The 27,045-nt window shown below is 42.9% G+C and overlaps 1 protein-coding gene across 6 annotated transcripts in view; it reads right to left on the bottom strand.

The window, feature by feature from the left end:
- Positions 1 to 27,045, bottom strand: part of ATP7B (ATPase copper transporting beta) — a 43,022-nt gene that overhangs the window by 5,560 nt on the left and 10,417 nt on the right. For 3 of the 6 annotated variants that reach the window (XM_068673940.1, XM_068673949.1, XM_068673965.1), the window contains 15 exons: positions 16,860 to 18,087; positions 15,005 to 15,235; positions 13,791 to 13,954; positions 12,840 to 13,001; positions 10,848 to 10,924; positions 10,311 to 10,485; positions 9,511 to 9,744; positions 9,226 to 9,317; positions 8,984 to 9,111; positions 6,736 to 6,890; positions 6,396 to 6,530; positions 5,349 to 5,543; positions 4,316 to 4,498; positions 2,633 to 2,831; positions 1,218 to 1,364 (listed from right to left, as the gene is read on the bottom strand). In XM_068673940.1, coding sequence (XP_068530041.1) covers positions 1,218 to 1,364; positions 2,633 to 2,831; positions 4,316 to 4,498; positions 5,349 to 5,543; positions 6,396 to 6,530; positions 6,736 to 6,890; positions 8,984 to 9,111; positions 9,226 to 9,317; positions 9,511 to 9,744; positions 10,311 to 10,485; positions 10,848 to 10,924; positions 12,840 to 13,001; positions 13,791 to 13,954; positions 15,005 to 15,235; positions 16,860 to 18,087 — 3,505 coding nt within the window. Of the gene's footprint in view, positions 1 to 1,217; positions 1,365 to 2,632; positions 2,832 to 4,315; positions 4,499 to 5,348; positions 5,544 to 6,395; positions 6,531 to 6,735; positions 6,891 to 8,983; positions 9,112 to 9,225; positions 9,318 to 9,510; positions 9,745 to 10,310; positions 10,486 to 10,847; positions 10,925 to 12,839; positions 13,002 to 13,790; positions 13,955 to 15,004; positions 15,236 to 16,859; positions 18,088 to 23,342; positions 23,492 to 24,597; positions 24,744 to 25,000; positions 25,423 to 27,045 lie in introns of those variants that run through there. The other 3 variants (XM_068673930.1, XM_068673972.1, XM_068673957.1) reach the window with 3 other exon arrangements.

The raw sequence follows: 27,045 nt of genomic DNA, 5'->3' as shown, positions 1-27,045 counted from the left end.
TTCAGAAGCCTGAACCACCATCTGAAGTTTTCTAAGCTATGGCCCCTTTCTTACACACACACACACCCCTCTCTTCTATCTGTTCCAGATCCAACAATAGGCTCCTTTGATAAAACTCCTGGACCAGGAAGAAGGGGAAAATAAGGGGGTGGCTTTTAAACATGCCCGACTGATAGGTTTTATGGCATGGACAAATATGATTGAGGGTCAGAGAATGTTTTGTGCCCAGGTCAGGCGTTGAAGCTATTCCTCCAGGACGCAGTGTATTTGTTTTTATAACCCCTAATCTTTCAGGGTTGGATCTCTATCAAAATTAATTACTTCTCTACAGGAATGCTGTGCCCAACTTCCAACACATCGACTGAAAGGCATTTCCGTGTTTTCTTCACATGACTTACAAAAATCCCACGCTGTTTTATCATTGCATGGTACCTTTTCAAAAGTAAGGCCTTAACAAGGTTTCAGTCCCCAGTTTCCCTGGTCACTCTCACTATCAATAACAGGAACTCCAAGGGTCCTGATTTTCAGCATTTGATTTTGCTGGACCCTGACAGAGCCCCAGTGGAGACATGCAAAGGCCTCTGAAAATTACTCTGTGGGCACAGCAAAATTATTTATTCACTGATTAATTAAGAGGCCCCAAATCAAGATCACAGGTGCACTGGAAATCTATCACCATTGCAGCAGCTTCTCGAATTAAGGTGTTGTCTAGAATCCCCTTCTGTGTGGCACAGAGCAGAAGCCCTCTGGAAAAACTCATTTAGTCTAATCTAGCATTTCTTTTATACTTGAACATGAACTCCCACATTTACTCATGAAGTATTTTGAAATCAGTAATGCAATGGGTCAACCTGAAAGTCTGGATGGGACATCAGTTTGTGGTTGCACACCCTGCACCAGCACTGCTTTTTGGAAGCAGGAGGTTCAGAAATGAAAATTTAAATTAAAAATTACCCAACAAGATCTTTAAACACTGAAAGCAAATATTATTTATAACATTATAAATTATTGTGATATTATAATATCATAATTGTATCATTATATATATAGTATATATATAATATATTGTATTATTATATAAATACTGGAAGTAATAATAATAAGTAGTAGTAGTTGCTTGACACTAAGTTACCAATGACTTGGTTCACTTTGTTTTTATCCTTTCCATGGTAGAATCATTTGACATTTATTAAGCCTCTCCAAAGAGCAGCAGTTACCATCTATAGCCACTAATACGGCAGTCTGTCCTTTGGTTTCGTGGTCTGTCATTGCATCATTTACATCATTTGCGATGTGCAAGCCATTGCGCCGCATCCACTCGCGATTTCCAATCAGTACAGAGTACACGTGGGAAGCTGATGGACCTTCGTGCAGAGAGAAAAGAAAAACGAGAGACTTACAAAAAGGAGACATGCCAGGGACATTATGTTTGAGAACGACAGTTTCAGGCTGCACTAGCTATTGAAACATTCTGCAGAGGTTTTCTTTTGTGTGAGTTTTTGACTGGGAATAGCCACATCCAAGACACTTCATCTGGAGGCTTATCGAATGAAATGAGGCTTATTTGAAGTGCTGCTGTCGTGGCCAAACCCAAACGCATAGCCACTACCTGCTGACAGCTCACAAAACTCTTCTCCTTCAAGACTCACTTCTGAGCCTGTTTATACACAGAACTGCGTCATGAACTTAATGGAAGTATTTGCACATATTTGCCTCTGTGAGTTCGCATTGTTTTCCTGGATAAGCGCAGCGTGCACATTTCCTAAATGTCATGCCCCATTGTTCTCACAACTAACAACTTCTTTCAAATATAAAGGCTATTTTTGGTAACAAAAAAAGTAGTTTTGTTCTAACAAACAATGAAACAGTATGGAGAGCTCTTCATTAAGAAGTCAATCCAGCTTCACAAAAGCCATCTGAAGCAAGAGAGAAGCTATTACATCAACACCATTCACACATGGCACAATTCTGATGATTAAAGTTCTTATTTTATTTAATTCTTCTAATAGCTTTCTCAAAAAGGTCAGAAGAGACACAGTCTTCAGAGAACTGATGAGCTTCTTAAAGAAGGCTTTCAATACGTATTCTTTCTCTCATACAATAACAAAGATCAAAGTGCCTTTCAGAGAGCCTGAAACAAAAATAAATTTGTTGGCTAAATCAAAAACATTACGCACTGAAACTTCTATTGTGCACCTGCTGATTATTTTTTTTTTAATTAAGTGCCTTGAGAGATATTGAAACAGAAAACAAAAGGTCCAAGTTATTACAGAACTAAAAGGTAGGACATAAACGTAGCAATAAGATAACGTATGTTAAAGGTAATTGCTCCAAGTAAGAAGATCATGCTAATTGTCAAACTTTGCTCTCTGCTGGACCATTCTTCTGTCCAAAAGGGACCTTGCTGACTATGGCTTATTGCCTAGGTACTGTGCAGACTTTTGGAGTACTCAGCACTGTAGCATTCAGATCCTTAATTAGGTTTCTGAATTCCAGAGCAATTGAGAGTAGGGGAGAAGAGAGTTTGAATTTTCATTAAGGCTTATTTTTGTCCCTCATGTTCTTTGTCCCTCTCTCCATCTTTCTGCTGTTCCTAGTCTGGCAGGATTCGTTAGCCCTTGGGCAGAAGTACCTTCTGATTCAGGGAGTGCGATCAGTGCATTATCTTCCAGAAGAACGCTGCTGTCCCTGCTCCTGCTGGCATCCAGCTCACCCAGACCGTCCTCAGCCATGCCCAGGACAGCCTCAACGCCACCAACTTTACAGCTGATACCACAGCCTGGGACTGCCTGGAAGTTGGTGCAGTAGCCCAGGCTCTGAGTGCCGAGCTCCTGCAAATGTAAGCAGAGTTCATCGTCAGTCAGCGCATGGAACAAGTATTAGACAACTCCCACCAAAAAGAGACCTCATTCCTCCTCTTGAGGAAGACTTAAAGCAGCATAGAGCAGAAATTAAAACAAGGATGTCCTAGATGTGCTGGGATTTTCAAAGGCAAAGAGGTTACAGTGTTGGTTCATGACCTCAGCCAAGACTAGGAACTAAAAAAAAATACTACAGCAAGCCATACAGCCATACAGCCAAGATGCAGCTTCTGATTAGGTTCACAGACAAGTGGCTGTGTGGCATCAGCTCTTATGTATATACACACAAACATATAAGGACAGTGAAAAACTGTATCTAATCCCTGTGATCTGCTGACCTGGTGGATGATTCTACTAAGGAAACTGGCTTTTTGTTTTGTTTTGTTTTTGTGGAGTGAAGGAGAAGCCAGTGAGTACCTTCAAGATGAGAAAATGAATTATCAGGACCCTATAGGTTTTTTTTTTTTTCCAATCCATTCATTTATAACCAAGTTACTCTGGCTTAGTTCTCAAAGTCAGAACTGTGTGTACTTTTCAGTGACCTCATTACAATGTCAAGATGATAAGGCACATGGTAAGAATACCTGCAAACAGTACAGCATTTGAATTCATATAACCATAAGCCAGTAATAATTGGTGCATGTGATAATGACAGAAGTATCACGAAAACTAAGACAAATTTGGAAACAGAGAATGTTATATATAAAGGAGGCAATTGAATCACTACCTACACTCTATTTTTCCTTCTAAATTTACATGCTAACTTCTAAATTTCACCACTGAAAGATCTATCATTAGGAAGTTTCAGATTCATCAACTAATCACAAAAAGCCCAGTGACTTTTCTTAGCAGCAAGAAGCTGGTTATTTTTAAAGCATGTTTCCTATGTTGGTTTCTATTTGTACCTTCATTCTTCCTGAAATACTTGATGAACACATGCGATATGTAAGTGACCTCTAAGGATCTGCACAATTTGTGAAAACGTGAGCAATCTATTAATTCGTTTGTGAAATTCACACGTATCACAGGACAGTATTCATGTTTGGTTTAAAGCTGTTTGCTTAATCTATTCAGATAAGCAAATGACTAACAGAAGTGACTACTACAACCAGGTAATATGTGAAATGTCACCACATATATTTGTTTCATGATGCTATTTTAAACATAAGCATTCTTCCTGCATGTATTCCGTAATCCTTTTTTTTCCCCGTTATTTCTGGGAAAACTTCATAAGATCTTGCCTGAGGACTCCATAGAATTACCAGAAAGACAAAGCTTAGAATATGCCTTCTAGGCATCACTCAGAGTAAGATGCACAATCATAAAATCCGCCAGCTTTTCAGCCTGTTACTTTGCAGGGAGGCCTGTCCCTCTGGAACTTGCTCATTTCACACAACATCGCTGCATTCGTGTAGATCCCTTCAACCCTGAGGTGAAACAGAAAGGCTCAATACCTCCTTGCAGTATTTAGTGACTGCCACACCTAAAGGATGCTCGCTGCTGGCTTCTGCAGTGCCAACCACTGCCAGGACCTTCTTCAGAGAGAGCACAGCTGTGTCTCCCAGCAGAAGCACCCTCATCACCTTAGGAACTCCACAGGTGATGGTCCCAGTTTTATCAAACATCACGGTCTTGATCTGCAAGAAAGAAACCACAGTAACCACCTAAGCTGTGTGATCATAGGGATGCTTGCATGCTTCAGGCACATAAATGCAGGCAAGAGATCAATAATCAGATTAGTGTAACCAAACCATGAGAGATAGAGCGGGTGGGAGAGAATTCAGGAAACTGCAACAAATTCAAGAAACAATGATCTAATCAAAGCCATCCTCACCAAATTCAGCAATCACTTGTTAGCCAGCCCTGTGGGTCTTGAGGAATCAGCAAAGAACCAAGAAACACGGCCCCACATACACCGAAACTCAAAGCTAAATTCTCATCTTGAAAAATAAACACAGCACAGAGGAACACATAAACTAAAACCCTTAAAGTCGGCACCATTTCCATTCTCAGCTATTCCAGCCCATCAACCCTGCAGAATCCAACAAGTCACCTGATTTTCCAAGCCCTGACCCAACTTTTCCCTGTAATCCAAAAGTTCAAACCAAATTAAAACAAAACAAGCTAACACTAATTAGAAGTATTTTTCCTGTTTCTTTTCTTTTGTAGTTGTTGTTTCATTTTGCTGTTACTTTTGTATTTGTTGCTTTTTTGTTTGTTTATTTTGCAGAGCCTTGTGGTCTCTCATATCACAGTTTTATCATGTCCAGTAAGAACAATAATTATCAGTCTGATTAACTTATTCTTACTTATCCCTTTCACTTAAGTTATTCCGTTTATGTCTAATCCAGTCTCCCATTACATAGTTTAAACTCATCTTCTTCTTACTGGCTTTGGACACGTCAAATCCTTTTTTCCTCCTCTTTTCATCAGTTTTCTATGTTGCAACAGCTGGGTAAGCTACAGAAGTACAAATGAAGCATTAACCTTGTGTGCCATTTCCAGGGGCTTTCCCCCTTTGATGAGAATACCGTTCTGTGCAGCGACTCCTGTGCCCACCATCACAGCTGTTGGGGTAGCCAGGCCTAAAGAACAGGGGCATGCAATGCTCAGCACGGTGATTGAGGTTTGAAATGCAAACCGCAGTATCAGTTCAGCTTTTGTAACGTCTTTGTTCTGATTCTGCAAGAGAGAGGGGGGGGGGAAACAAAGAGATGCATGTTTGCTGATAGTAGAAGATAGCACACATGCGCAATCATATTCATTTCAAAAACAAAACAAAAAAAAAAAACACTCACACATTTACCTAGAAACCTCCAGGATAGGAAAACAATCTATTATTGTTACTGTAAGGGTAGAGAAATATCAATATTATGAATTGTTTATGGCAGTATTTTGTGGCTTTCTTGCTGCTCAAGCACACATATGCTTCAGGACTTTCTGTTGGACACCACTAGCAGAATTACTCCTTACATTAACACTGACTCTGCTTTCAGGCTCCTGGATGACTGTGTAGCTTCCTGGCCTTCCCTTCATTATCTACCAAAGCAGAACCCTACATCTAGGTGCATGGATTGCCACAGTTGCCGAGCACAGCAAATATACATCCTAAATATAAGAGATCACCTTCCTTCTAACGCCAAACCCACTGTCTGCCATGGAAGAGGATGTCCAACAAAATTTCAAGCAGGATAGGAACGACTCAGCTCCTTTCAATACAGTTATAGATAATGTTTAATCCAGAAGAAATACCAATAATTTCAGTTTGTAAGAACCCCATGCAGAAATAAGGGCTAAAAGCACAGGTATATTTATACCTGCCAATATATTTTAATTAGTTTAATTATCTATTCTGTGTAGAAAACACCACACTGTACAAAAATATTTGGCATGTTACAATATCAAACCCTACACACAGAAGGTACATTAATTCATATACTTCACATAATTCATGTAATTCATGAATAATGAATTCACATAATTCATGGGAGATGTCACTAACAACAAAATCCAACTCTTAGCGAAATTACTTACAGGAAAATATTTCTGAATGATATCAAACTTTATAAAACCAATTGTGATCCATACTAACAAGGTCACTGTAGAAATAATGATGATAAATGGAACAAAATATCCACTAAACCTATCTGCCAGTTGCTGGATAGGTGCCTACAAAAAGAAAGAGAGAGATTTGCATGTTTATGATCAAAACACAAATATGCAGAATTCATTAAAGCAATAGTCTTTATCTGATTCTTTTTTTGAAGTCTGGAAAAACAGCAGTTTGCTGAATGCGTAAATACGTCAGAATATGGGATATTTTTTCTAATTTAATCAAAATTTGTGAATGAGGCTTACTTTGTATTATTTTTACCTTTGACATCTGAGCTTCTTCCACCAACTTCACAATCTGTGCTAGGGTGGTATCGTTACCAACATGGGTTGCGTTAACAAGAACTGAGCCATGTGCATTTATAGACCCAGCGATCACCGTGCTCCCAGGCTTTTTAGTGACTGGCATGGCTTCCCCTGGAAAGAAACAGTAAGAATAGATGTGCCAGACCAGTGCAAGCACCTCTGGTGACACTGAATTTAGTCCATTAGCACACAGCACATTGCATGCTAGCAAAATCAGCATGCTGAACAATAATGACATGAAGTCACATCTTGTTTTTGTCTTCTGAAGCTATGCATAAGTGGTGTCATACTTCTATAAACCTTTTTCTGGGTTTATTTTTGCAGCAAATGCCTTAGCAGATGTCTCTGGCTCTTCCTTTTCAGCCTGCCTGAGATCTAGGGCTCTCATTCTCTGACCTCCAGAAACATAATCCCCTACAGCCTACAAACACCAGTGCCCAGATTTTCCTAAAATAGGCCATGGTTTCTCATGCCTTCACTGGAACTTTGAGACACGTGGGAGGGGAAGTAATCTTTCTGAGTATCTTGGCTAAGAAATGCATCACAAAATAAACAGCCAAATGGACAGGGTCACTGTGAGAGAAGATAGCTAATTTTGTGGCACCCAAAACACAGGCTATTAAAGTAACAGAAAAGATTTAGGATAAATTTTCTGTGTATATTATGTTTATAAAAAACTGTGAATTGGCAACAGCAAAGTGCCAAAAAAAAATCATGTAACCTGGGGACTGTGAACAGGAAGACACAGCACAGCTCCTCAAACCACAGAATGTGGAAGTCGTGTACAACAAACAGATGGCTCAGTCACCTCTGTTTTCTGTGATTCTGCTTAGCAAATGGACCAGAAACTAGATCTTATGCTTCATTCTTTCCTTTCCTCAACCAAAAAAAAAGAAATTAGCATTACTATCCCTGCAGATAAAGTCAGCATCAGCCATCTCATTCCCTTCCCAGCTTTTTAATAAATCACTTAATTAGTGAAGGAATTTGGGCAAGGCTTTATTTGATTAACTGGACAATAATCAGTTTAATCTTCAAAAGCACAACAAAGTTGATCAGTCCTCTAACAAACCCAGCCTGCTGCCTGGAAAAACACTGCACTGCATGGTGTGGTAGTCACCAGCAACTGTAGAAGCAGGGGATGGAAATCCTACACCTTTCCCCAGAACAAGAGAGCCCGAACACCTGGATTATGAGAATCCCTCTTTGCCATTTTGCTCTGAACCTCTGAGCTACAACTTGTCCTGACCTTTTGTGAGACCAATAATTGAGGAAGAAGCTTAAATTTCCTTAATCCTAACCCTCCAGCATGCCATCCCTCAAAAGGGCCAGGAACAAACTGATCTTAAAAGGAACCTCTATGAATTTCTCCAGTTGATATTTTGTACAGCCATGGGAGTTTAGACATTCTGTCTCCATTTCTTCCACCCCTCAACTTTCAAAGACTACAAAAGTTGTCTCTGCGGCAAAGCTCCTATTCTCACGTTGTCTCTTCAAGAATCTCTACAAAACCTTTATTTTCTGTTCTTAAGGCAAGCGATAATGACTGGTTCTCCTAAAATTAAGGGTGTCCCCTCCTCCCTAGGCAAAGAAATACATAACTACATCAAGCAAGCCAATAACAATGTCAAGTTTTACAGATACTTTAACTTATTTTTAAGAATTACACAATCAAATAAATCCTTATTATATTAACAAAAAGAAATAAGAATTTCAGAAATTATGAGTAAGTCCCATGACCCTTAATGAGCCCCAAGATGTGAGGTTTGCTTTCTCTCTCCTTGCTCACTTGGCAGTCCCTCTTGGAAGCCCTGTCTGAAGTCCATGCATATAGACCCCAGTATTTCAGCTGTATGTCTCCACTGCCCTTTAGAAAATACTTCTGAAAAGGTACCACCTCTGCAAATATAATCCTGAGGAAACTGCTAACATCTCTCTGGAATAATGACAACAGAGTTTAGCTTCCATCCATCCCATCAATACATCAGTAAAAGTCACTGAATTGAGCTGAGATGCTTTGTGTTTGTTTTTTTTTTAAGGGTGCGTGCAGACAGGATTTAGACTGAAGCTCACAAAGCCCAGCCACAGCGTTCATTAGGCTGGGAGGTTATTCAGACAACACCTTTTGGTTTGGGGCTGTTTTCTTTTCTTGTATGAAAAAGTTACAGCAGATTTCATCCCTGAGAAAGTTAAAGGGAAATTACCAGTAATGAGAGACTCATCCGCCATAGAACTGCCTTCAATCACCTTTCCATCCACAGGGAACTTTCCACCTGGAACAACTTTTACAATATCACCCCTTTGAACCAGTTCAACAGCTACTTGCTCCTCCCTGCAAAAGACACAAGTAGAACAAGACAGACCATTTAGGCCAACAGCTTCAAAAGAATAATGCTTTCACATGAACTCATCAAGCCTAGGCTGAGCTTTTTTGGTTCATGAATACCTGATGATAGAGTGGTCAGGTCCAAGAGTCACCACAGTAGCTTCCGTGGCTTGAAGAGATATAAGTTTAGCAAGAGCTTCTGAGGTCTTACTCTAAGAAACAGAGATACATGATTAAGACATACTGAGATATATAAATGCTGATGCCTACTGAAAACGATGATACATGAACTTTAAATGACCATAGTACCACAAATATCAGAAACATCTGACTCCAAAATTAAGCTGAATAGTTTTATTCTATTCTCCTTATAAAAGCACGGCATTTTCTGTGGAGATGAGTTACCTTTGCTATGTGTTCAAGCCATCTCCCAAGGGCAATGAATACAAACAGCATTGGAGGAGTGTCAAAGAAAGTGACAGGACTTTTCTCTGCCTTTTCAATGATGGCCACCATCAGGATCACACAGGAATACACATAAGCAATTGTCGTGGCCAGTACGATGAGCACATCCATATTGGCCGTCTTGTGCTTCAGTGATTTGTAAGCTTGTAGGTAAAAATACCATCCACCAAGAAACTGTTGGCATAAGCGTGGACAAACTCATGTTAAGATCACGGCAGTGAAAGCAAGGAGCACATAATACCACCTATTATAACAGAATTATGAACATGCAGTAGATAAGGGAAGGGATTGCTGTCCCGTGTGAGCTTTATATTGCAACTTCAGTCAAGTCATCTACTCGGAGGTTGATTCCCTTGTCATCCTCTCACTTGCCCTTCCTTGCTCTCTGAACAGCTCTGCCAGCTAAATACCACCCTTTTGCTAGAAATGCAAAATAAACAAAGCACAGAAGTTGAAGGGATTTATCTAGAGTTACCCAACCAGTTTGCAACCAATCAGGTATTTATTTGGTTTAACATTACTTTCCCCTCTTAGAAATGCAATTGGCAAAACTGTGGCAGGAGTAAGCGCTGTGAGCAATTACAGAATTAACATTTTGCAGAAAAGTCCCATGTAGGTGGTATAGAGAAGAGTGAAGGTATAATCCATTAAACCCTTCCAGTCTCCTGTCTTTATCAGATCAGATTATGTAAATGGGAGATGAATAAAAAACAACCCCCTAGGAAATATTCTGGACATACCTGAACAAAAGTGCACAGGACAAAGAAGAGAAGATTTAATATAGATAATCCAGGAATGAGATTCTGTTCCAGCACCATAGACCCATGGTGTCCGCCGTCAGGTATTAGCATATAAATCATTAGGATTAAGACAGGGATACCAAACACTAGGCTGCACAAGAAAGACTTCCTCCACCTGAAAAGTAGAAGCTGTAAATCCCCGGCCATGGCACACCCCATAACACCCAGGCCAAACACCATGACGGTGCAGAGCGAGGGTATTAGTGCTGTGCTAACACAAAGCTTTAGGATATTTGGGAAAGATCCAGCACTTCAGGACAACTTTAGTGTCTCCTACATATATAAATGTACAGAGCTTTATCTGATAAAAACTGAGGCTAATCAAAGTAATAAAAGTATCTGAACCGAATAGCAAATCATAAAATTAAATATGCTTTATACAAGGATAAGCTAAATTAACTGGGGAAAGTGAGGATGGTGAATTACAAGAGATGATCTACATGCACTCATTACTGAGAGAGGAAGAGAAATACTTACTGCTGTATTTCTTTTTTATGATCCAAGTTATGTGCATTTGGAACTCTTCTAGACACAGAAGCATGAAAGCCAATTTCCTTTTTATTAAAAGGGGAGGGAAGATGAGTTAGCTTTGATTAAACTAACTATATTACTCATAACATACTTAAATGACACTACTTTTAGAAGAAATGTCAGAAAAGGACACTGTTCCATATTTAATAAATGCCATTTTCTTATTTATTTTCAGATCCTGCCAATGTGAGATCATATATCAGCCAGGACTCAAAACATGGCCTATAAAGGACTTTTGTTATCTATACACAGACAAAATCATGATACAATCAGTATCCTGGCTTCTTAGGCACAGGCAGCTCCCATAGCTGGAATTCTGCTGTCCTCCTCTTCAAAGGAATTTTACACACTTTCCTCCCCACTGGTATGAGAAACAGAAAACACCACAAAGGAAGGGAAAAAATGTATACAAGCCTCTGGGCTAGTAAACCTTGCTAGCACGGATGCATTAGAACAAGTCCAGAGGAGGGCCATGAGATGATCAGAGGGCTGGAGCACCTCTCCTATGAAGACAGGCCGAGGGAGTTGGGGCTGTTCAGCCTGGAGAAGAGAAGGCTCTGGGGAGACCTTACAGTGCCTGACGGTGGGATATGGAGGGACTCTTTGTTGGGGAGTGAGAGGATGAGAGGGAATGGCTCTGAACTAAAAAGGGTAGATTTAGATTAGACATTAGGAAGAAATTCTTTACTCAGAGGGTGGTGAGGCCCTGGCACAGGCTGCCCAGAGAAGCTGTGGCTGCCCCATCCCTGGAGGTGCTCAAGGCCAGGCTGGATGGGGCTTTGGGCAACCTGGGCTGGTGGGAGGTGTCCCTGCCCATGGCAGGGGGGTAGAACTGGGTGGCCTTCCAACCCAAACCAGTCTGCGATTCTGTGATTCACCTTGTTAACAGCAGAGTTCATGGATACACCTGAAGTAGAAAATGGGGATTACCAGATTCAGTTTTAACCTGCAAAGCTAACCGCAGGACAAAGCAAAGGTGCAAAAAGCCAGTTCTGCCTGACACTTCAGTGAGCTGCTGCAGTGCAACCACACCCCTACAACCTTCAAAAAAAATAAACTGAACTCAAGAGCTGCATTATCAGATGCTCCTGTGGCAAAATGTACTTCACAGAACTACTCTACCAGCCTGAGCAGCCTACTACTTACACATTAACCACTGCTGCCACATCAGCTATACAGACAAAGAGCTTCTTCTGAACAAGTACTCTAAAGTATATGAGAGGAAGACAGTCTCTGCTGTTCTCCTGACTACTTTCTGTGTGTGGCTCACACAACAAGTTCTCTTCCCCTTCTGCCAAAACAAAGGAAAAAGCTTTGTCACCTTTGGCACCTGGGCCATGATAACGGCAGATTTTATGATCTCTGCGGTTACTGATAAGCCAGGATTTTTTTTTCCTTTACAGGCTGTATCACATCCTGTTTTGGTTTAAACAGTTTCTCTCTGAATTATTATGGGAATAAATGCCAGTGTGTACAGAGAGATTTAATACTCATGGTATGAAAAAGGTTTAGCTCCCTGCTGTTATAAAACTCCCTTTACAGTCTCTTCCAGTGACAAGAGAAAGTCATAGTTTCTTCTGAAGTAACAACACTTCACTGAAACAACTGGAAACTGAAGACACACGATTCCACATACAGAATAGCCAGAATGGATATAGAGACACTTTTACCAGATAGAGATTTAAAAAGTCTGGGTTTTTATGGTAATTTTTGGAGGGTGTTTTTAGACCAACAGCATGGGATGCTATGCAATTCTGTGAAGCACAGCAGCTTCACCACACAGGCAAGACTGTACACATACAGCAAACACCATACATTATCTGCAAATGTCAGCAACACTTCCCAATTATCAGCTAGTTTATTTTCTTTTTAGCTTCACCTTATAATTGTTCATATATATAAATATATATATATATTTATTTTTTTTCTAAAGCTTACCTCAATTATTTTTATAATGTCTCGAGGTCCTGTAATTTCAGGATCAAACTGGATGTGAGCTTTGCAAGTAGCCAGTGCAACTGAGGCGTAGAATATGCCATTTGTTCTCATAAGTTTGGATTCAATGTTGTGAACACACGAAGCACAAGTCATCCCTGTAATCTGAATAAAACACAATTTTAGGAACAGTTTGCAGTCTTTGAAATCAAGAGCAGCCTCTTCTCACTGTCAGTGTTAAGAAGGACCAGAAGTTAATTAGCTTTAGCATTATTGATGCAGGTTTCAGTGTTCAAGGAAGATCATTATTTTTCTTTTTAAGAAAACACTAATGACTGTTCAAACTCTGCTGGTAGTGACCCAAGCCCTCGGAATGAAGAGTTTATAAAGCTATCTTAAAGGAAACAAAGCTGAGAATATAACTGTCCACTTTTATTATAAAATTCTGCAACCAGCTAGTTTACTGAAATTTCGTGGTAGCTTCAGTAAGAGATGTTCCCACTTTCTGATCTATTAGCATAACTGCAGACTGTTGTTATCTTTCTTACAATAGCTGTATGTCAGAGAATAAAAAGACTTTTGAAGAATCTGTCCTCAGCATGAACAATTTACTAATATTACCCAACCTTCTCAGGCCTCTTCTACAAATCCCCTGACATTCTCATCACATATTTGATGATAGACATTTCCTGTTCCATCCGTTTCATTTCCTCTTGTTAACAAAAGCCTATTTTTTACATACAACTATTAATTATTTTTTTTCAGCCCCTTTGGACAGGTCCTTCTAAGATAATTGCTGAAAAGAGAAAATCAAGTTAAGGAAAATTGGTGTCACCTGACAGAGCTGACCCACTGAGGCAACAACTCCTTAAACAAAAGTGTTTATAAGAAGCTGCTTCTTCCGAACCTGGTATTTCCAAAACCAACATACAGTCTCAAGTACACGTTACTTACAAGAAGCTCCACATTTCCTTCTGTTTCTGCATGATCTTCTATGACAGTAGCCTCAAAACCCAAATTCTGGATCAGCTGTGCAATTTCAAGAGGCTGTATGAACTCTGGCTTGTATTTTATCTCTGCTTTACCTGCCATCAGGGCTACCAACACTGAAACAATTCCTGTAGTGGCAATAATAAAAAAGGTTAGATAACATAGTTCCTTTGAGAGGAAGAAAAATAAAATATTACAAGTGATTTCTGATGTGGGCTGTAACAGCTTAGAGTCTTTTTATGTCTAGTGATCTCTCTCTGCCTCCTTCTAGCGTTGTTCCCTGGTCACAGCAGCAGAGATTTTACTGAGATGTGACCGTAACACAGTTCCCTTTAGCAACGACAGGAGTTGCAACAGGTACACTAGAAAAAAGATGAGCCTTGCTATGGTCTAATGAAACAAAAAGAAAGACCATAAGCAATTTCTACACTGTTTACTACAAGCTCTACCCTGGACTCTCTGAGTTTGGAAAGCCCTAAATAAAGTCCACTGCACAATGTTCGGCCTTTTATTTTTTAAAAAAATCTAGACTTAGAATCAAAAAACAAAACTGATCTGAGGTGGTAGTTGTTTCCTGATTTGTATACTAATGCAGTGAGCATCACTGGGAGGCTGGGTGCACAGAAATCTATAAGCAAAGCTTTCCTAAATCGTGCCAACATGCATTGCAGCAGACAATACGAAGGCTCATCTGTTCAAGTTCTGTATGGTCAGGGCAGAGGTAGCTCCAGAATACAGAGTTAGAACCTAATAAGCCTTGCTGTGCCTCAACGAATTACCCAGGCACTGGAGCCACACGTTTATTTGTACTTGCTTGTGCAAATGTATGCTGAAGAATAAGTTTCACATTTCAAATGTGTCAGACAGCTCTGGAAGAGATGGATTGCCCTGTAAAGCAGTAAGGCCCTGAGAACACAATGAGAACAATGTCTCTGTTCTTGTCTTGAGCCTTATTTGAAATGTCCATCATATAACAACAGCTTCCTGTTGCAAAACAATTACGTCCACTGGGTAGGTCCATCAGTGCAGCGGGATAGTTAAACAGTGACATGGTTACATTAGCACTAACAAAGAACACGAAGTCTGTGCAACCTCAAGATGTTCTACCACAGCCCCTGAATACCTCCTCCAACCACTAGACCCATCCAGACTCACGAGAGGAATGTCACATTTATTACCATCTTCCTTCTGCAGTTTCCTTTCGATGGCAGACACGCACGACGCACAGGTCATGCCAGTGATTTGTAAAAAACACTTCTTGGCTTCACCCTGCTGGTTTGGCCCGTCAAGGTGAGGACCCTCCAGAAGAGCATCTGAGGCACGATCCTGGTGAGGAGACTCCGGAGCTCGAGGCTGCGCCGCGGCATCGCTGGTGCCAGGCCGATGCTTGTGTTCTCCCGTGCCAGTATCTTGAATAAACGCACAATAAGGTGAACAAACACTAGCTGAAGCGCGATACAATGACACAAAACTACAAGCAGGCCACATTTATCAGTCATGCAAAGTCTCAGTTGTTTGAAAGGTGATATGGCAATCGTGGTTTCTTCATGGAAATGATGTAGATTGCTTCTACGTGTGTAACAACATACAATCACCTGCACTGCTTACATGACCAGGTAACTGCACAGCCCCTTTTCTTTCCACTTTCAGATGGCAAATGGCTCCTTCCTATTTCAATGTCTAGACCTAACAGTTACCTCTGCTCAATAAAGATCTATTGGGATCTAGAGTGTTTTCTGGGCTCCCCAGTACAAAAAAGACAGGGATCTCCTGGAAAGAGTCCAGCGGAGGGCCAGAAAGATGATACGGGGCCTGGAGCAGCTTCCCTGTGAGGAAAGGCTGAGAGACCTGGGTCTGTTCAGCCTGGAGAAGAGAAGACTGAGAGGGGATCTCCTCAATGTGTCTAAATACCTGAGGTGTGGGAGACAGAGGGATTTGGCCAACCTCTTTTCAGTGGTTTGTGGGGACAGGACAAGGGGCAATGGCCACAAAATGGAGCCCAGGAAGTTCCACACCAACATGTGAAAGAACTTCTTCACGGTGAGGGTGACGGAGCACTGGGACAGGCTGCCCAGGGAGGTTGTGGAGTCTCCTTCTCTGGAGATATTCAAGGCCCATCTGGATGCCTACCTGGGCAGCCTGCTCTAAGGAACCTGCATGGGCAGGGGGGTTGGACACAATGATCTTTCGAGGTCCCTTCCAACCCCAACAATTCTGTGATTCTGATCCAGCACAGAGAACACAGCCCAGCCTCACAGTCACTTTGTCCTTGCTGCCTTCTACACAGAGCTCATAGCACTTCATCTCTATCAGGGAAAAGGGTGAGTTTCTCAACAGGTTTCTCGTTCTGGCACAATGTTTATCATGCAAGTACTGCAAAATGAGTAGTGGGAGATCTGCAGCGCTCAGACCTCCACACACACAGGCCCACTGTGATCACCTTTGTTCTTTGCCAGATTACAGACACCCAATAACTAACCCTTCCAGCTGCACTCATAAACCAGATCTCTCAGGCAGAGTATTTGTATAAAAGAGCAAGAGTTGCCTCTGAATGTGTTAAACACAGGGGCTCCCCTCTTTTTCCACAGATAGATCAGGTGCTCTCCTACCAACAAATTATGACAGAAACAAATCATAATTAAATGTCACATATGGACTCCTCCTGATTCGTAGCCGTTCCACAGATTCAAATGGATTGGACCCACAAGAAAAGCTCACAGGATTGGGGATATCGGGATTAAACCAACTCATTCCAGGTAAACTACATCTGTATCTAAAAGGAAATCTGTTCTGAGCTGAAGCAACTAAATACTGCCACTTTTTAAATTCACCAGAGATTACACACCATAGCAACTTCTTAAACATCTGGCACATGTATGAAGTGTACAAACTGTGCTGCAGCTGACATGTAAAAGCACTGCCTGCTTCCCACCAAAATGTACATGCATCTCGGCACCTACTTTGCTGAAAGCAAGGCTTAGGTCTTGGATAAAGTACTCAAGAATAAAAATCAACAGATTAGGACACAGTTACCTGTTAGCACAGACGCATCAAACCCCATGTCTTCTATGGCAGCTCTCAAGTCCTCTCCATTTGTGACAGCTGGATCATAACGTATGGTCCCAGTCTTGCCAGCTAAAGAAACTGCTACATGCTGCACACCTTGTCTCTGCGATATCGTCCCTTCTATGGACTGTACACAGGAATTGCAGGTCATACCATCAATCCTAATAACAGCCGTACATGTCGTGTCATCCCGTGGCTCTCCAGCGAGACCACACGGCAAAGCAGGCAGTGGAGATGCTTGGTTATTTGCTTCTGAATCATTAGGGAGGTTCACTTTAAAGTTTCCAGGTGGAAGGGACTCAATAGCTTGCTGCAGAGCTGACAGGGTAATTAAATTTGGGCTGTACCGTACAACGGCACATTTACGCTCCAAAGACACGTTAATACTTTGCACGCCTGGAAGAGAGGATATGTTTCCTTCGATGTTTCTGACACAGGACTTGCAGTGCATACCTTCTATCTGCACAGCCACAGTTGCTGTGCCACCCATCTTGGCAGCCTGTGGCTCCAATCCATCACTCTCAAGACTTGTCAGTGTCTCCTTGGGGTCTGTGCTCTGCAGGCGCCCAAGATCAAGCACACCGAGCTTCAAAGGTGCTGATTTACTCTTAATGGTGCAGTCGTACCCCAGGCCACTGATATGGCTCTTGAGTTCCTCGGGCTGAATGATGTAAGGCTGGTAAGCTATGATTGCCTCCTGGTTAGCGAGTGACACCTTGATTTTTGCCACACCATGCAGCTTCTTCATCTTTCCCTCAATGCTGGTGACGCAGGACTGGCACGTCATGCCTTCAATCCGAAGCTTTATTACCGCTTCCCTCGAGCACGGTAAACTTACAGACGCCGGTGTCAACCTCTCTTCTGCAACATTAGCGTCAAAGCCCATGTCCTGGATTTCCTGGCAAATCTGTTCAGGGCTTATTTCTGACTGCAGGTACTTTACTAGGGCATTATTCTGTTCAAGGGAGACTTTAATGCTCACGATGCCCTTCACCTTGGAAATTCGTCCTTCTACTGACTGCACGCAGGACTGGCAAGTCATCCCCACAACCCTGACTGCAACAGTGTGCTCCTGGGAAGACGGCGAGGGCAGGGTTTCAAAGCTCTCCTCGTAGCCCATGTTGTCAAAAGCAAAATGCTGTTTCATTGTAGGTTCCAGCGCACAGCTAGAAGGGGAATCGGTGTCGGACAAAGCCTAAAGAGAAAAATAAAAGTAAAACGCATGTATCTTTATCACTGTAAAAGCAGCAATATTCTTCATAAGCCCTCAAAGCAGTCTACTTCCACCGAAATGTTTCACGATGTTAACCTGCACTTTGACTACACTACCAGTTAGCTATGCAGTATGAATCAGGCCTCTGACACTTCCCATGAGCAGCAATTTTAGAAATATCCACATTTCCAACCCAATCATTTATAACTTGTGTGCTCCTGCCATGCAGCCCAAACTCTGCTTTTCACAGCAGACTGCCACCGGCACAAAGGGTGACAGGAGAGTGCACACTGAACATCTCTCCACAGACATCAGAAGCCAACAGTTTGGCCAAGCCACTAACAAAACAAAATAATATGCCAACAGAAAACAGATTCAGGAATTGCCGGAGCCTGAAACCAGACATGACCAGTTGCATGATACCTGCAGCACCACAGGTGTACATACAAGGGTCTGGATAGTCTGCAAATATACAGATGTTTGAATTTAAAATCTACTCACAAAGATTTTAAAAAGACATATGTATGTAGATGCTTCAACAATAGTTTAGTTTCACCTTCCTTGTTGTGAGGGACCTAATAGAGATCAGATATCGAGCACCAAGAGCTCGCTGCTTTGATCCAACAGCAATTTTCCGAATGTCACAGCCATTACTGGAGGAGATTAGCCTGAAGTGGATTATCCATCAGTCAAATCATGGCCCACAATACTGCAATTCTACAGTTCAGTGAACTCAATTCAATTGAAAAATGCAATATTAATCAAAATTATAAAGGCGATGCTTCTCATGAAAGAGGTAATGAGAGCACAACTCTCCGTCATCAAAGGACATCACTGACACCAAGCAATGGGGAGGACTTAGAAGGGGAGGGACAAGCCCAAGATCTTCAGGTTTCATGCAAAGAACTTCAAAATTCTTGTTTGGAACTTAAGGCAAATTTATCTCCTAAAGATTTAGATGGAAGCTGTGACAAATCTATTAACTTGCTTGTGAAGGGCTCTTCACTGCTTAATAACGCAATACAAGTCTTCTACTTGTACTTTAGTCTACTACTTTAGTCTTCTATTAAAGAGGAAAAAAAAAAACTACTTTCTCCTCAGTACGGCAGCACAAACGAGAAGCATTTAGGCTGCTTATTAACACTAGACTGCTCCCAGTTCATTTCATGCAGCATTCAAAACTCATTAACTTGATTTTGTTTCATGCTTAGAGAGCTTGAGAATAATGATGTCTGGGTCACGACCAAAACAGCAAAAATTAAAACTAAGAAATTTGCTTTCAGTCTTCTCTGTACTGTATTTATTAGAACAGGATGAGAATACTCCCTGGGAAAACAGAAGTGCTGGTAAACAGACAGAGGCCACCGCTTCAGTCACACGTCCATGCAGCACTCCTCTGAATCTCACCTTCAGGTGAAGGCAGAAATGGGTTTCCTGACGAGCCCATCGCCTCCTGCTCTACACAACAGTTCCCTGAGCCTTTGCCATGGACGTTTATGGAGGCCTCTAAATAAAACCTGAAAGCAATCAAGTCTTCAGGCTTGACTCCCATTAGTGGTACAAGCTCAGTTCACAGCACCACAGCAGGGCTGAGGCTGTCAGGGAGCTCTGGAGGCCCCGACCCCAAGCCCTGCTCCACCAGGGCCCCCAGCACAGGGTGCCCAGGACTCCCAGGAGGAGCCCCCTCAGCCTCTCTGGGCAGCCTGGGCCAGTGCTCAGCCGCCCGCCCAGCACAGAAGTGCTGCCTGGTGCTCAGAGGGAGCCTCCTGCCTGCCCCTTGGTGCCCACTGCCCCTGGCCTGGCGCTGGGCACCCCTGAACAGAGCCTGGCTGCGGCCTCTTTGCCCCCTCCCTGCGGGGATTCCCAGCCCTGGGGGAGATCCCCCTGAGCCTCCTCTTCTCCAGGCTGAGCAGTCCCAGCCCTCCCGGCCTCTGCTCACAGGAGAGCTCATCCAGGCCCTTCCTCATCTTCATGGCCCTCTGCTGGCCTCTCTCCAGTGTGTCCATGTCTCTCTTGTACTGGGGGGCCCAGAACCAGACCCAGCACTCCAGGTGTGGCCTCACCAGCACTGAGCAGAAGGGAAGGATCACCTCCCTCAACCTGCTGGCAACACTCCACCTAACTCAGCCCAGAGCCATCAGCCTTCTTAGCAGCAAGGGTCATGTTCAGCTTGGTGTCCACCAGGACTCCTGCTTTAACGTCACCAGGTCCAGCACAACCTGGTCGGGCATGACCTCAAGATAACTAGTAATAAGTGAGGCAGCCCCTCACTATCCTGGCATGAGCCCACCCTCTGCGCCCCCTTCCCTCTCTGCTTGTAGCCTCAAGGCTACACTCCAGAGATGCTGGGGAAGAGTTATGTGCATATTTTAGCTCCTGTGTCCCTTTTACTCCTGCACACCTGGCAGTCCCTCTCTCCTTGCACTTTCCTCTCCAGAAGTTACTGAAATCCTCAACGTAAATGTAAATATGCAGCCAGCCCCTCCCTTCAAAACAAAGTACAAATGATTAATGGCACTATTTAAGTGCAGAAAAGACAATTCCATGCTTATTTCCTCTTATTTGTGCCCTCACAGTTTAAAAATAATACGGCATCATATATGGGGAAGAAAACCTGTTTGAAAAGGAAGACTGTCTCTCACACACTTCATTTCAAATGCTGCATAACCTTAAACATTTGTTTATGTTCATGTCTACTTGGAGAAGCCTATTTCAATACCGTCCTTTGTCTCTTCTTCCCTATCTCCAGCTCCCATGAGATTTGGGTCATAGCGAGAAGCTCTTATCTTCACGAACACCCAGCAAAGCAAAAAGCCTCATGCGTGCTACAGGAGCTCGCTGCATGCATTTGCTTTTCCTCGTACAAAGGCATTTGTGTTCCTCATTCTTTGATGAAACTGAGGAAGAGCAGGGCGAGACATGCAGCCTCCTCGCCTGCTCCTATCCAACATGCTTCTGGGAGCAACCTGCAGACGGAAAACAGGCAGCACCACAGCTCTTGGGTCCTTCTCTGCATCTCCCCTTCACCACGCTCACTAAGCATCTCCATTTTCCTATGTGCCTACTGAAATAAAAGTGATTCAAATTAAATGAAGTGATTAAAGGGTATTTACTGGCACACGGTCTTCAGAAAAAACATAAAAGCAAGGACTGATTTTACTATTCCGATGTATTTTTAGTCATAGGAACATCAAAACTTGGCCATCAATTGATGTTTTGGATTAAAAGATACACCAGCATTTAGAAGAATAGGCGATATTTTGTTCATTATTTGACAAAAACTGGCATTTGTGCTCTGCAAGAGAAAACATCCTTATACACATTTTTTTTATTAAAAAGAAAAAAAATAGAGGGGAGTAGATGTAAATACATATATATATATATGAATGCCCTTTAAAAAAAATCAAAATAATTTGAGAATCTCCCCCCCTCCAAAAAACAAACAAAAATGTGTACGTATTCAAATGCAGTATCTAAAAAGTCTTCAGTATTTTTTTCTGTTTTAAAAAATGCTCCCAGGAGAAGGAGCACAGCCCTATCTATGGGCATATCTATGCGAAGGGGTGTTTCTACACCAGATGAGAGAAAAACAGCAGGTTCACGTAAGGAGCTGGCCAGCAGGCATGCAGAAATGTGCACATGTAGCCTTCCTCAGGCACACACTAGGTTTCAAAAGAGGTTTCTTGGTAGCAGCTAACAGCTGTACATTAAATTGCACCTAGGAGACTATCAGAGACACCACCTCCAACACAGCCCAAGCTGGGACAGCCAGGTAACATCACCGGGGCCAAAGTCACCACGCAAAGCTCACCACCACAAAGAGAACAGCATCTGGTTAATCCTGGTGCCTGACACTTACCAGGGATCAGCCCTCCTGCTTGCTTCTGCCCAGAAATCTGAATGAATCAAAGAAAAGTCATCTGTCTGCGCGCCTGAATCTCAGCAAACTGGCTGCAGTGACCAACACTTTTTGCCTACCATGCCAAAGGAGGCCTGCTTACTTTTAAGGGGACGTGTACACAAGGTCTGTTTGCTCTACAGGACTCCGGCATATTTTTACAATGACTATGTGAAAATTATGTAAATAATGAAAACATGAAATTAGGACAATTATTTCCCTCCCCTGTTTTGCACATAAAAGTTGCCACTCAAAAAAACAAAACAGAGGGAGGATCTGGGCTGAAAACTAAGAAAATCTCATGAAAGTTGAGCTGTGAAGATCGTTTAAGCAACAGCCCTTAAATAGAAAAATCACTTTTAAAGAAGGGAAGAAAGTTAAACGGGGACCTATTGGAAGAAAGGCAGCAATAGTTGGAGATGGCTTTAAAGGAAATGCCAGAGGTGAAACTATTCCCAACTACAGCAGGCAGCTCTGACCAAGCAGCATCTGAAACCATGAGTAAGTCTGATCCCAGCTCCCAGGACAAGGATTTCAGAACAAACCCATCGGTGTCATGAGCTGCCCTCCTTGGTGTCTCAGGCAGGAATCGAGTCTCTGTGGCTGCCCTGGAGAAAATCTGGGCCTGGGGGCAGCAGGAAGAGGCCAGAGGCTCTGTTCCCCTGGCAGGAAGATCATTGAACAAGAACATGCCGCAGGGCTGGAATAACTTCTTGGGAGAGCGAGGAGGTGGAGCAGAGCAGGGTGACACTGCTGGATTGGGAGCGCCCAAGTCTCGAGTCACAGCGTGATGTGCAGCAATTTGCCCTGTGGTGTCCAGAGCTCGGTGGCAGGTCCAGGGGAAGAGGCGGCTGCCGCCCATGGCCTGTGCAGCTGGTGGGGCAAAATGGCCCTCAGAAGCCCAGCCTAACCAACATCCCCAAAAGTGAGCTGCTTCTTTTGGGTACTGCCATTCAGAAGTACAAAGGCTAAGGGTTCAACACAGTGGTGAAGGGCTACAGAATAAACCTGAGGAAAACTGCTTAATGAAAAAAAGACAACAAAAACACACACAGCACTGGGCAAGGCCCTCCCTCACACATGGTGACCAGCACGTGTCACCTTGTCTTCCCTTTTGCCCTCACCTCCCCTGCCAGGGAGGTGCAGCCACCTCCCAAACGCCGGTGTAAAGCCCCCAGTCTCCCAAATATGACACCAACTTTCATATCCTGAAGTTCAAGAGCCTCATCATGATGCCAAGCCGTCAGCTGTCAAGGAAACAGGGCTCTGCTCACTGAGCAAATCCCCCTCTGATTCTCCCCATCTTCTTTCCCACGAATGCCAGATCTCAGCCTCTCACCTGGTGTCTCTGAAGGTTTTGAGCTGCTCTCTCCCCCACACATCCGCAGGCTGAAACCAGCTCCCTTGAAGTACCCTCCTCCCTTGAAGTGCACAACTGCCGAAGAATTACCTTATCTGTCACTGCTCTACCTTCCCTGCTTTGCTCTTTCACAAGCTGCTGATTCACGGCTTTGGATTCAGGCAGGCAGTAACGCACAACCGAAAAGCCACATACTAGTAATTAAATACTTCAGATGTTTTCCCAGTTTGTTATAGGCTGCCAGCGAACAACAAAATGAGGACAGAACAGCCTTGGGAACGTCAAAGGTCCACAGTCTTCAATTTCACGCCTCTAACAGCGTCATTTCTGAGTGGGCCGGAGGCAGAAATTCAGCTCTTATCCTCCTGAACAAATCTCAGCTCAGCCCGTCCATCCATCTTGTCAGCACATTCTGTTTAGCTGCATCAGGTCAGAAATGGTTGGTCTTCCTCCCCTCTTCCTCCTCCATGCCTCAGGGAGATCAACACGTGAGGCCCCACTAGTGTCAGTATCTAGTTCTGACACAGCTTATGTGCTTGCATCCAGTGTTACTGAAATGATACCCATATATGCCACACTTATTAAGCCCTAGAGACCTAAAAAAGTGTTTTTAAACTAAAGAGAGCTATATAAACCATACTAGGTTCAGGGGGAAAGAGGAAAGCCTTGTCATAAATTGATAGTTTCTAATGTAGAATTAAAGCAAAACTCCTTGTGGTGTTCTTCACTGCTCCGATATGAGCAACCCAATATATTCCAGTGAACTGAATATAGAAAAGAGATCTTTTGGCAGAACAAAGTAATTTATGTCATGACTGCTTTGTAGCAAACATTTATAGTGTGAGAAGTAGAGACAGGAAAAGCCTTCACATATAGTTGGCCTGCCCTCGCTGTTGTTTCATCCCAGTCTGACACTAATTATTTAAGCCATTCTAATATACACAGTTTCAAAGAACACTTTATTTATTCTGACAGGTTGTTTTCCTTAAATATCCACTGATCCAAACTACATTATTATAATTTGTAATATAAACTTTTAAACAGCAAAACCTCTTATTTAAGTAATAAACCTCATAAAGTTTTTATCAGCACTTATCTTTCTAAACCTCTTTTCCATAGCAGCCAAGCTCCAAAACTACAACTCTGAATTACAAACGAAATAAAATGTTGCCACAGGTATATTATCAAGAATTTCTGTTAGTATCCACTTACTAGTTATAAATAAACTACTTACCTACAATTATGACCTCTTAACGTTTCTAGAATTCCAGGGAATAACCCAGCACTAGCTGATGTCAAACTACTCGAGCAGTCACAGCTCAAGAGGAGAAATGTTTTCTCTGTAAGAATCACCACTCCGTATTACTAGAGGTGGAGCTGGAAAAATGCTCATTAGCTAACATAGCATACCTCATTATTAACATTTGCTTTCAAAGATTAATTTCAGAGGCTCTCGAGAGGACTTGGCATTTCTGTACTACTTGTTACAGAGCACGGATGCATGCTGGGGATGGAAATAATTTAGATAAAGAAGGTTTGAGCACATTAATATACAACCCATGTCCAACATGCTTGGTTTAAAATTCTCCAGTTCGGCAACATCTCTTCCCTCCCAACACAAGCAACAGCTCACTGACCTGTCTTTCAATTGTATTGACTTCTGGCATTCCCATGGAGTTACTTTGCAAAACTTTCTCTTCTTTCTGCAAGTTACTGCTTGCTTCTACCGGAGATCCTGCTCTGGGTTTTTCACCGATAATCAGTAGTTCAGGCACATCACGAGCTGCCTGCCGCTTACGAATAGACACCAGGGTTATGTTTTTGTTGTTTAAAGTAGCTAAGCAGGTCAGTTCCCTTCTTATTTTACTCTCCCCTTTCCTCTCCATTATCTTTGCAGGCTTTAAATATTGCAACGCCAAAGGAAAGCTTGAGGAGAGCAGTTAGGCAGCATGCCTTATCAGCAACTCTTCTTTCAGCTGCAACGGCCTGGGGAGCTCTGCCCGCCTCATCAGCGTGCTCATTAGGCATTCCTAATGAAATCCCAGATGTAACCTGTGATCTTTGTGTACGCTGCACTCAGCTACCTCCTCGGCCTGCCAGCCCAAACGCTCCCCACCAATTGGCAGCCCTCGCGCTTACCAAACCGCAGTCAGCGCCGCTCGGCTTTGCGCACGGCGTCGCGGGCAGCTCAGCCAAGGCTGCCTTTCACAAGCTGCTCAAACATGACCTGTGTGCAGCCAGCCGGTGCATAATTAACTCAGACACCCAGGCATTAGCTCCTTGTGGCCACGGGCACGACCACAGCTCCTGCAAAGGGCAACGCTGCTACTCTGCTTCCCTTTTCCGTGCAGTGACCTGGGATTTTTTGGATTTTTATCCAGGAAATGGTCCCCTCTAACACTTTCAGCATGCTTATGATAGCTAAGATTCCTATGCTGAAGGTCTTTCATTTATTTAGAGTACAAGGACAGTCGTTGCTGGTTTCAAAAGGGAAAAGAAAAAGGCTGAGTGCAATACTGATGCTTTTTAAAGCGCAGCTCTTTACCATCCCCAAGCTTAACTAAAAATAAACAAACAAACAGAAAGCTAACCCAGCAATTAGTGCCATGAAGAAGAGAAAAAAAGAAAAACTAAAATAAAATAAAAAAAGTATTCCCTCTGGCAAACCCCTTAGATCCTTTCATCAGTTCCAGGAATGTCTAATTAGACAGCCATATGATAGGCACCACCGCTAGAAGTGTCTAGAGCCAAGCTGGATGCATTTCCCTGGGGCTGCCTGCCCCAAATTCACAGCGCTGTTCTAACCTGGTGAGCGGGACCTCGAGTTCCCTGAGCATCCAGCAGTGCAGTCCACTTCTAAAGGTACCCCAAAAGGCACCTAAAGACTGGCCATGAAGGGAAATTACACCATACAGTCAGTGTGTCAGCAAATCACACCCCCCGACTATGCACTGACCTCACTGTGCAGGCAAGCCTTAAAATAATTGCTTTACATTTTATCAGAAATGCTTGGATGTGAAAAAATAAATCACTAAATGTACTCCTATGCAGAGACCAGCACACAGGATCGAAGTCTCGGCACAGCTCAGTCACGGCAAAGAAACCTGAAGACACGCATGACACTCCAGCTGTCTGGCAGGACGAAGTCACATTCATTTTACTTTTTTCCTTTGACATCTCTCACACCCCTGCTCACACCACGCAACAGTTGAGAGTTCAGAATCCTCTTTAGAAAAGGAAGGTCTTCTGCCAATGAAGTGAAAACAAAAAAAAAACACTATAGCATGACTGTGTCACTGCCTTAATACACAAGAAAAGGGAAAACTTTCATTAAACATTAAACTGGAAAAATAAAAGTGAATTTGAAAACGTTTTGAGAAATGGCACTTCAAAAGAGCTTTACAAGTGTGTGATGATGCCAGTACAATTTAGGACAGGTCCAAGAGAAGCTTCATTAGCTACAAGGTCCGTGAGGGAACACCCCACAGAAGCTCTTTCTCCACTCCCCGTTCTCTCCCAAGCGACTGCAGAGACCCAACCCATATAATGTTTCCAAAAAAAAAGGAAAGAGGTCAGGAAAAAATCACTCCCATGTTAACAAAGCCAGGTGACCATCCTTGGGACCGTGCCTGGGAGGTGGGCTCCCCAAGCAGTTTGTCAGGCGCCCAGCTGGCAGCGTGGA

The sequence above is a fragment of the Anas acuta genome, chromosome 1, assembly GCF_963932015.1.
Source record: "Anas acuta chromosome 1, bAnaAcu1.1, whole genome shotgun sequence".
Taxonomy (NCBI): domain Eukaryota; kingdom Metazoa; phylum Chordata; class Aves; order Anseriformes; family Anatidae; genus Anas; species Anas acuta.
Note: the sequence above shows the minus strand (reverse complement) of the source record. Positions and strands in the feature narration are given on the sequence as shown.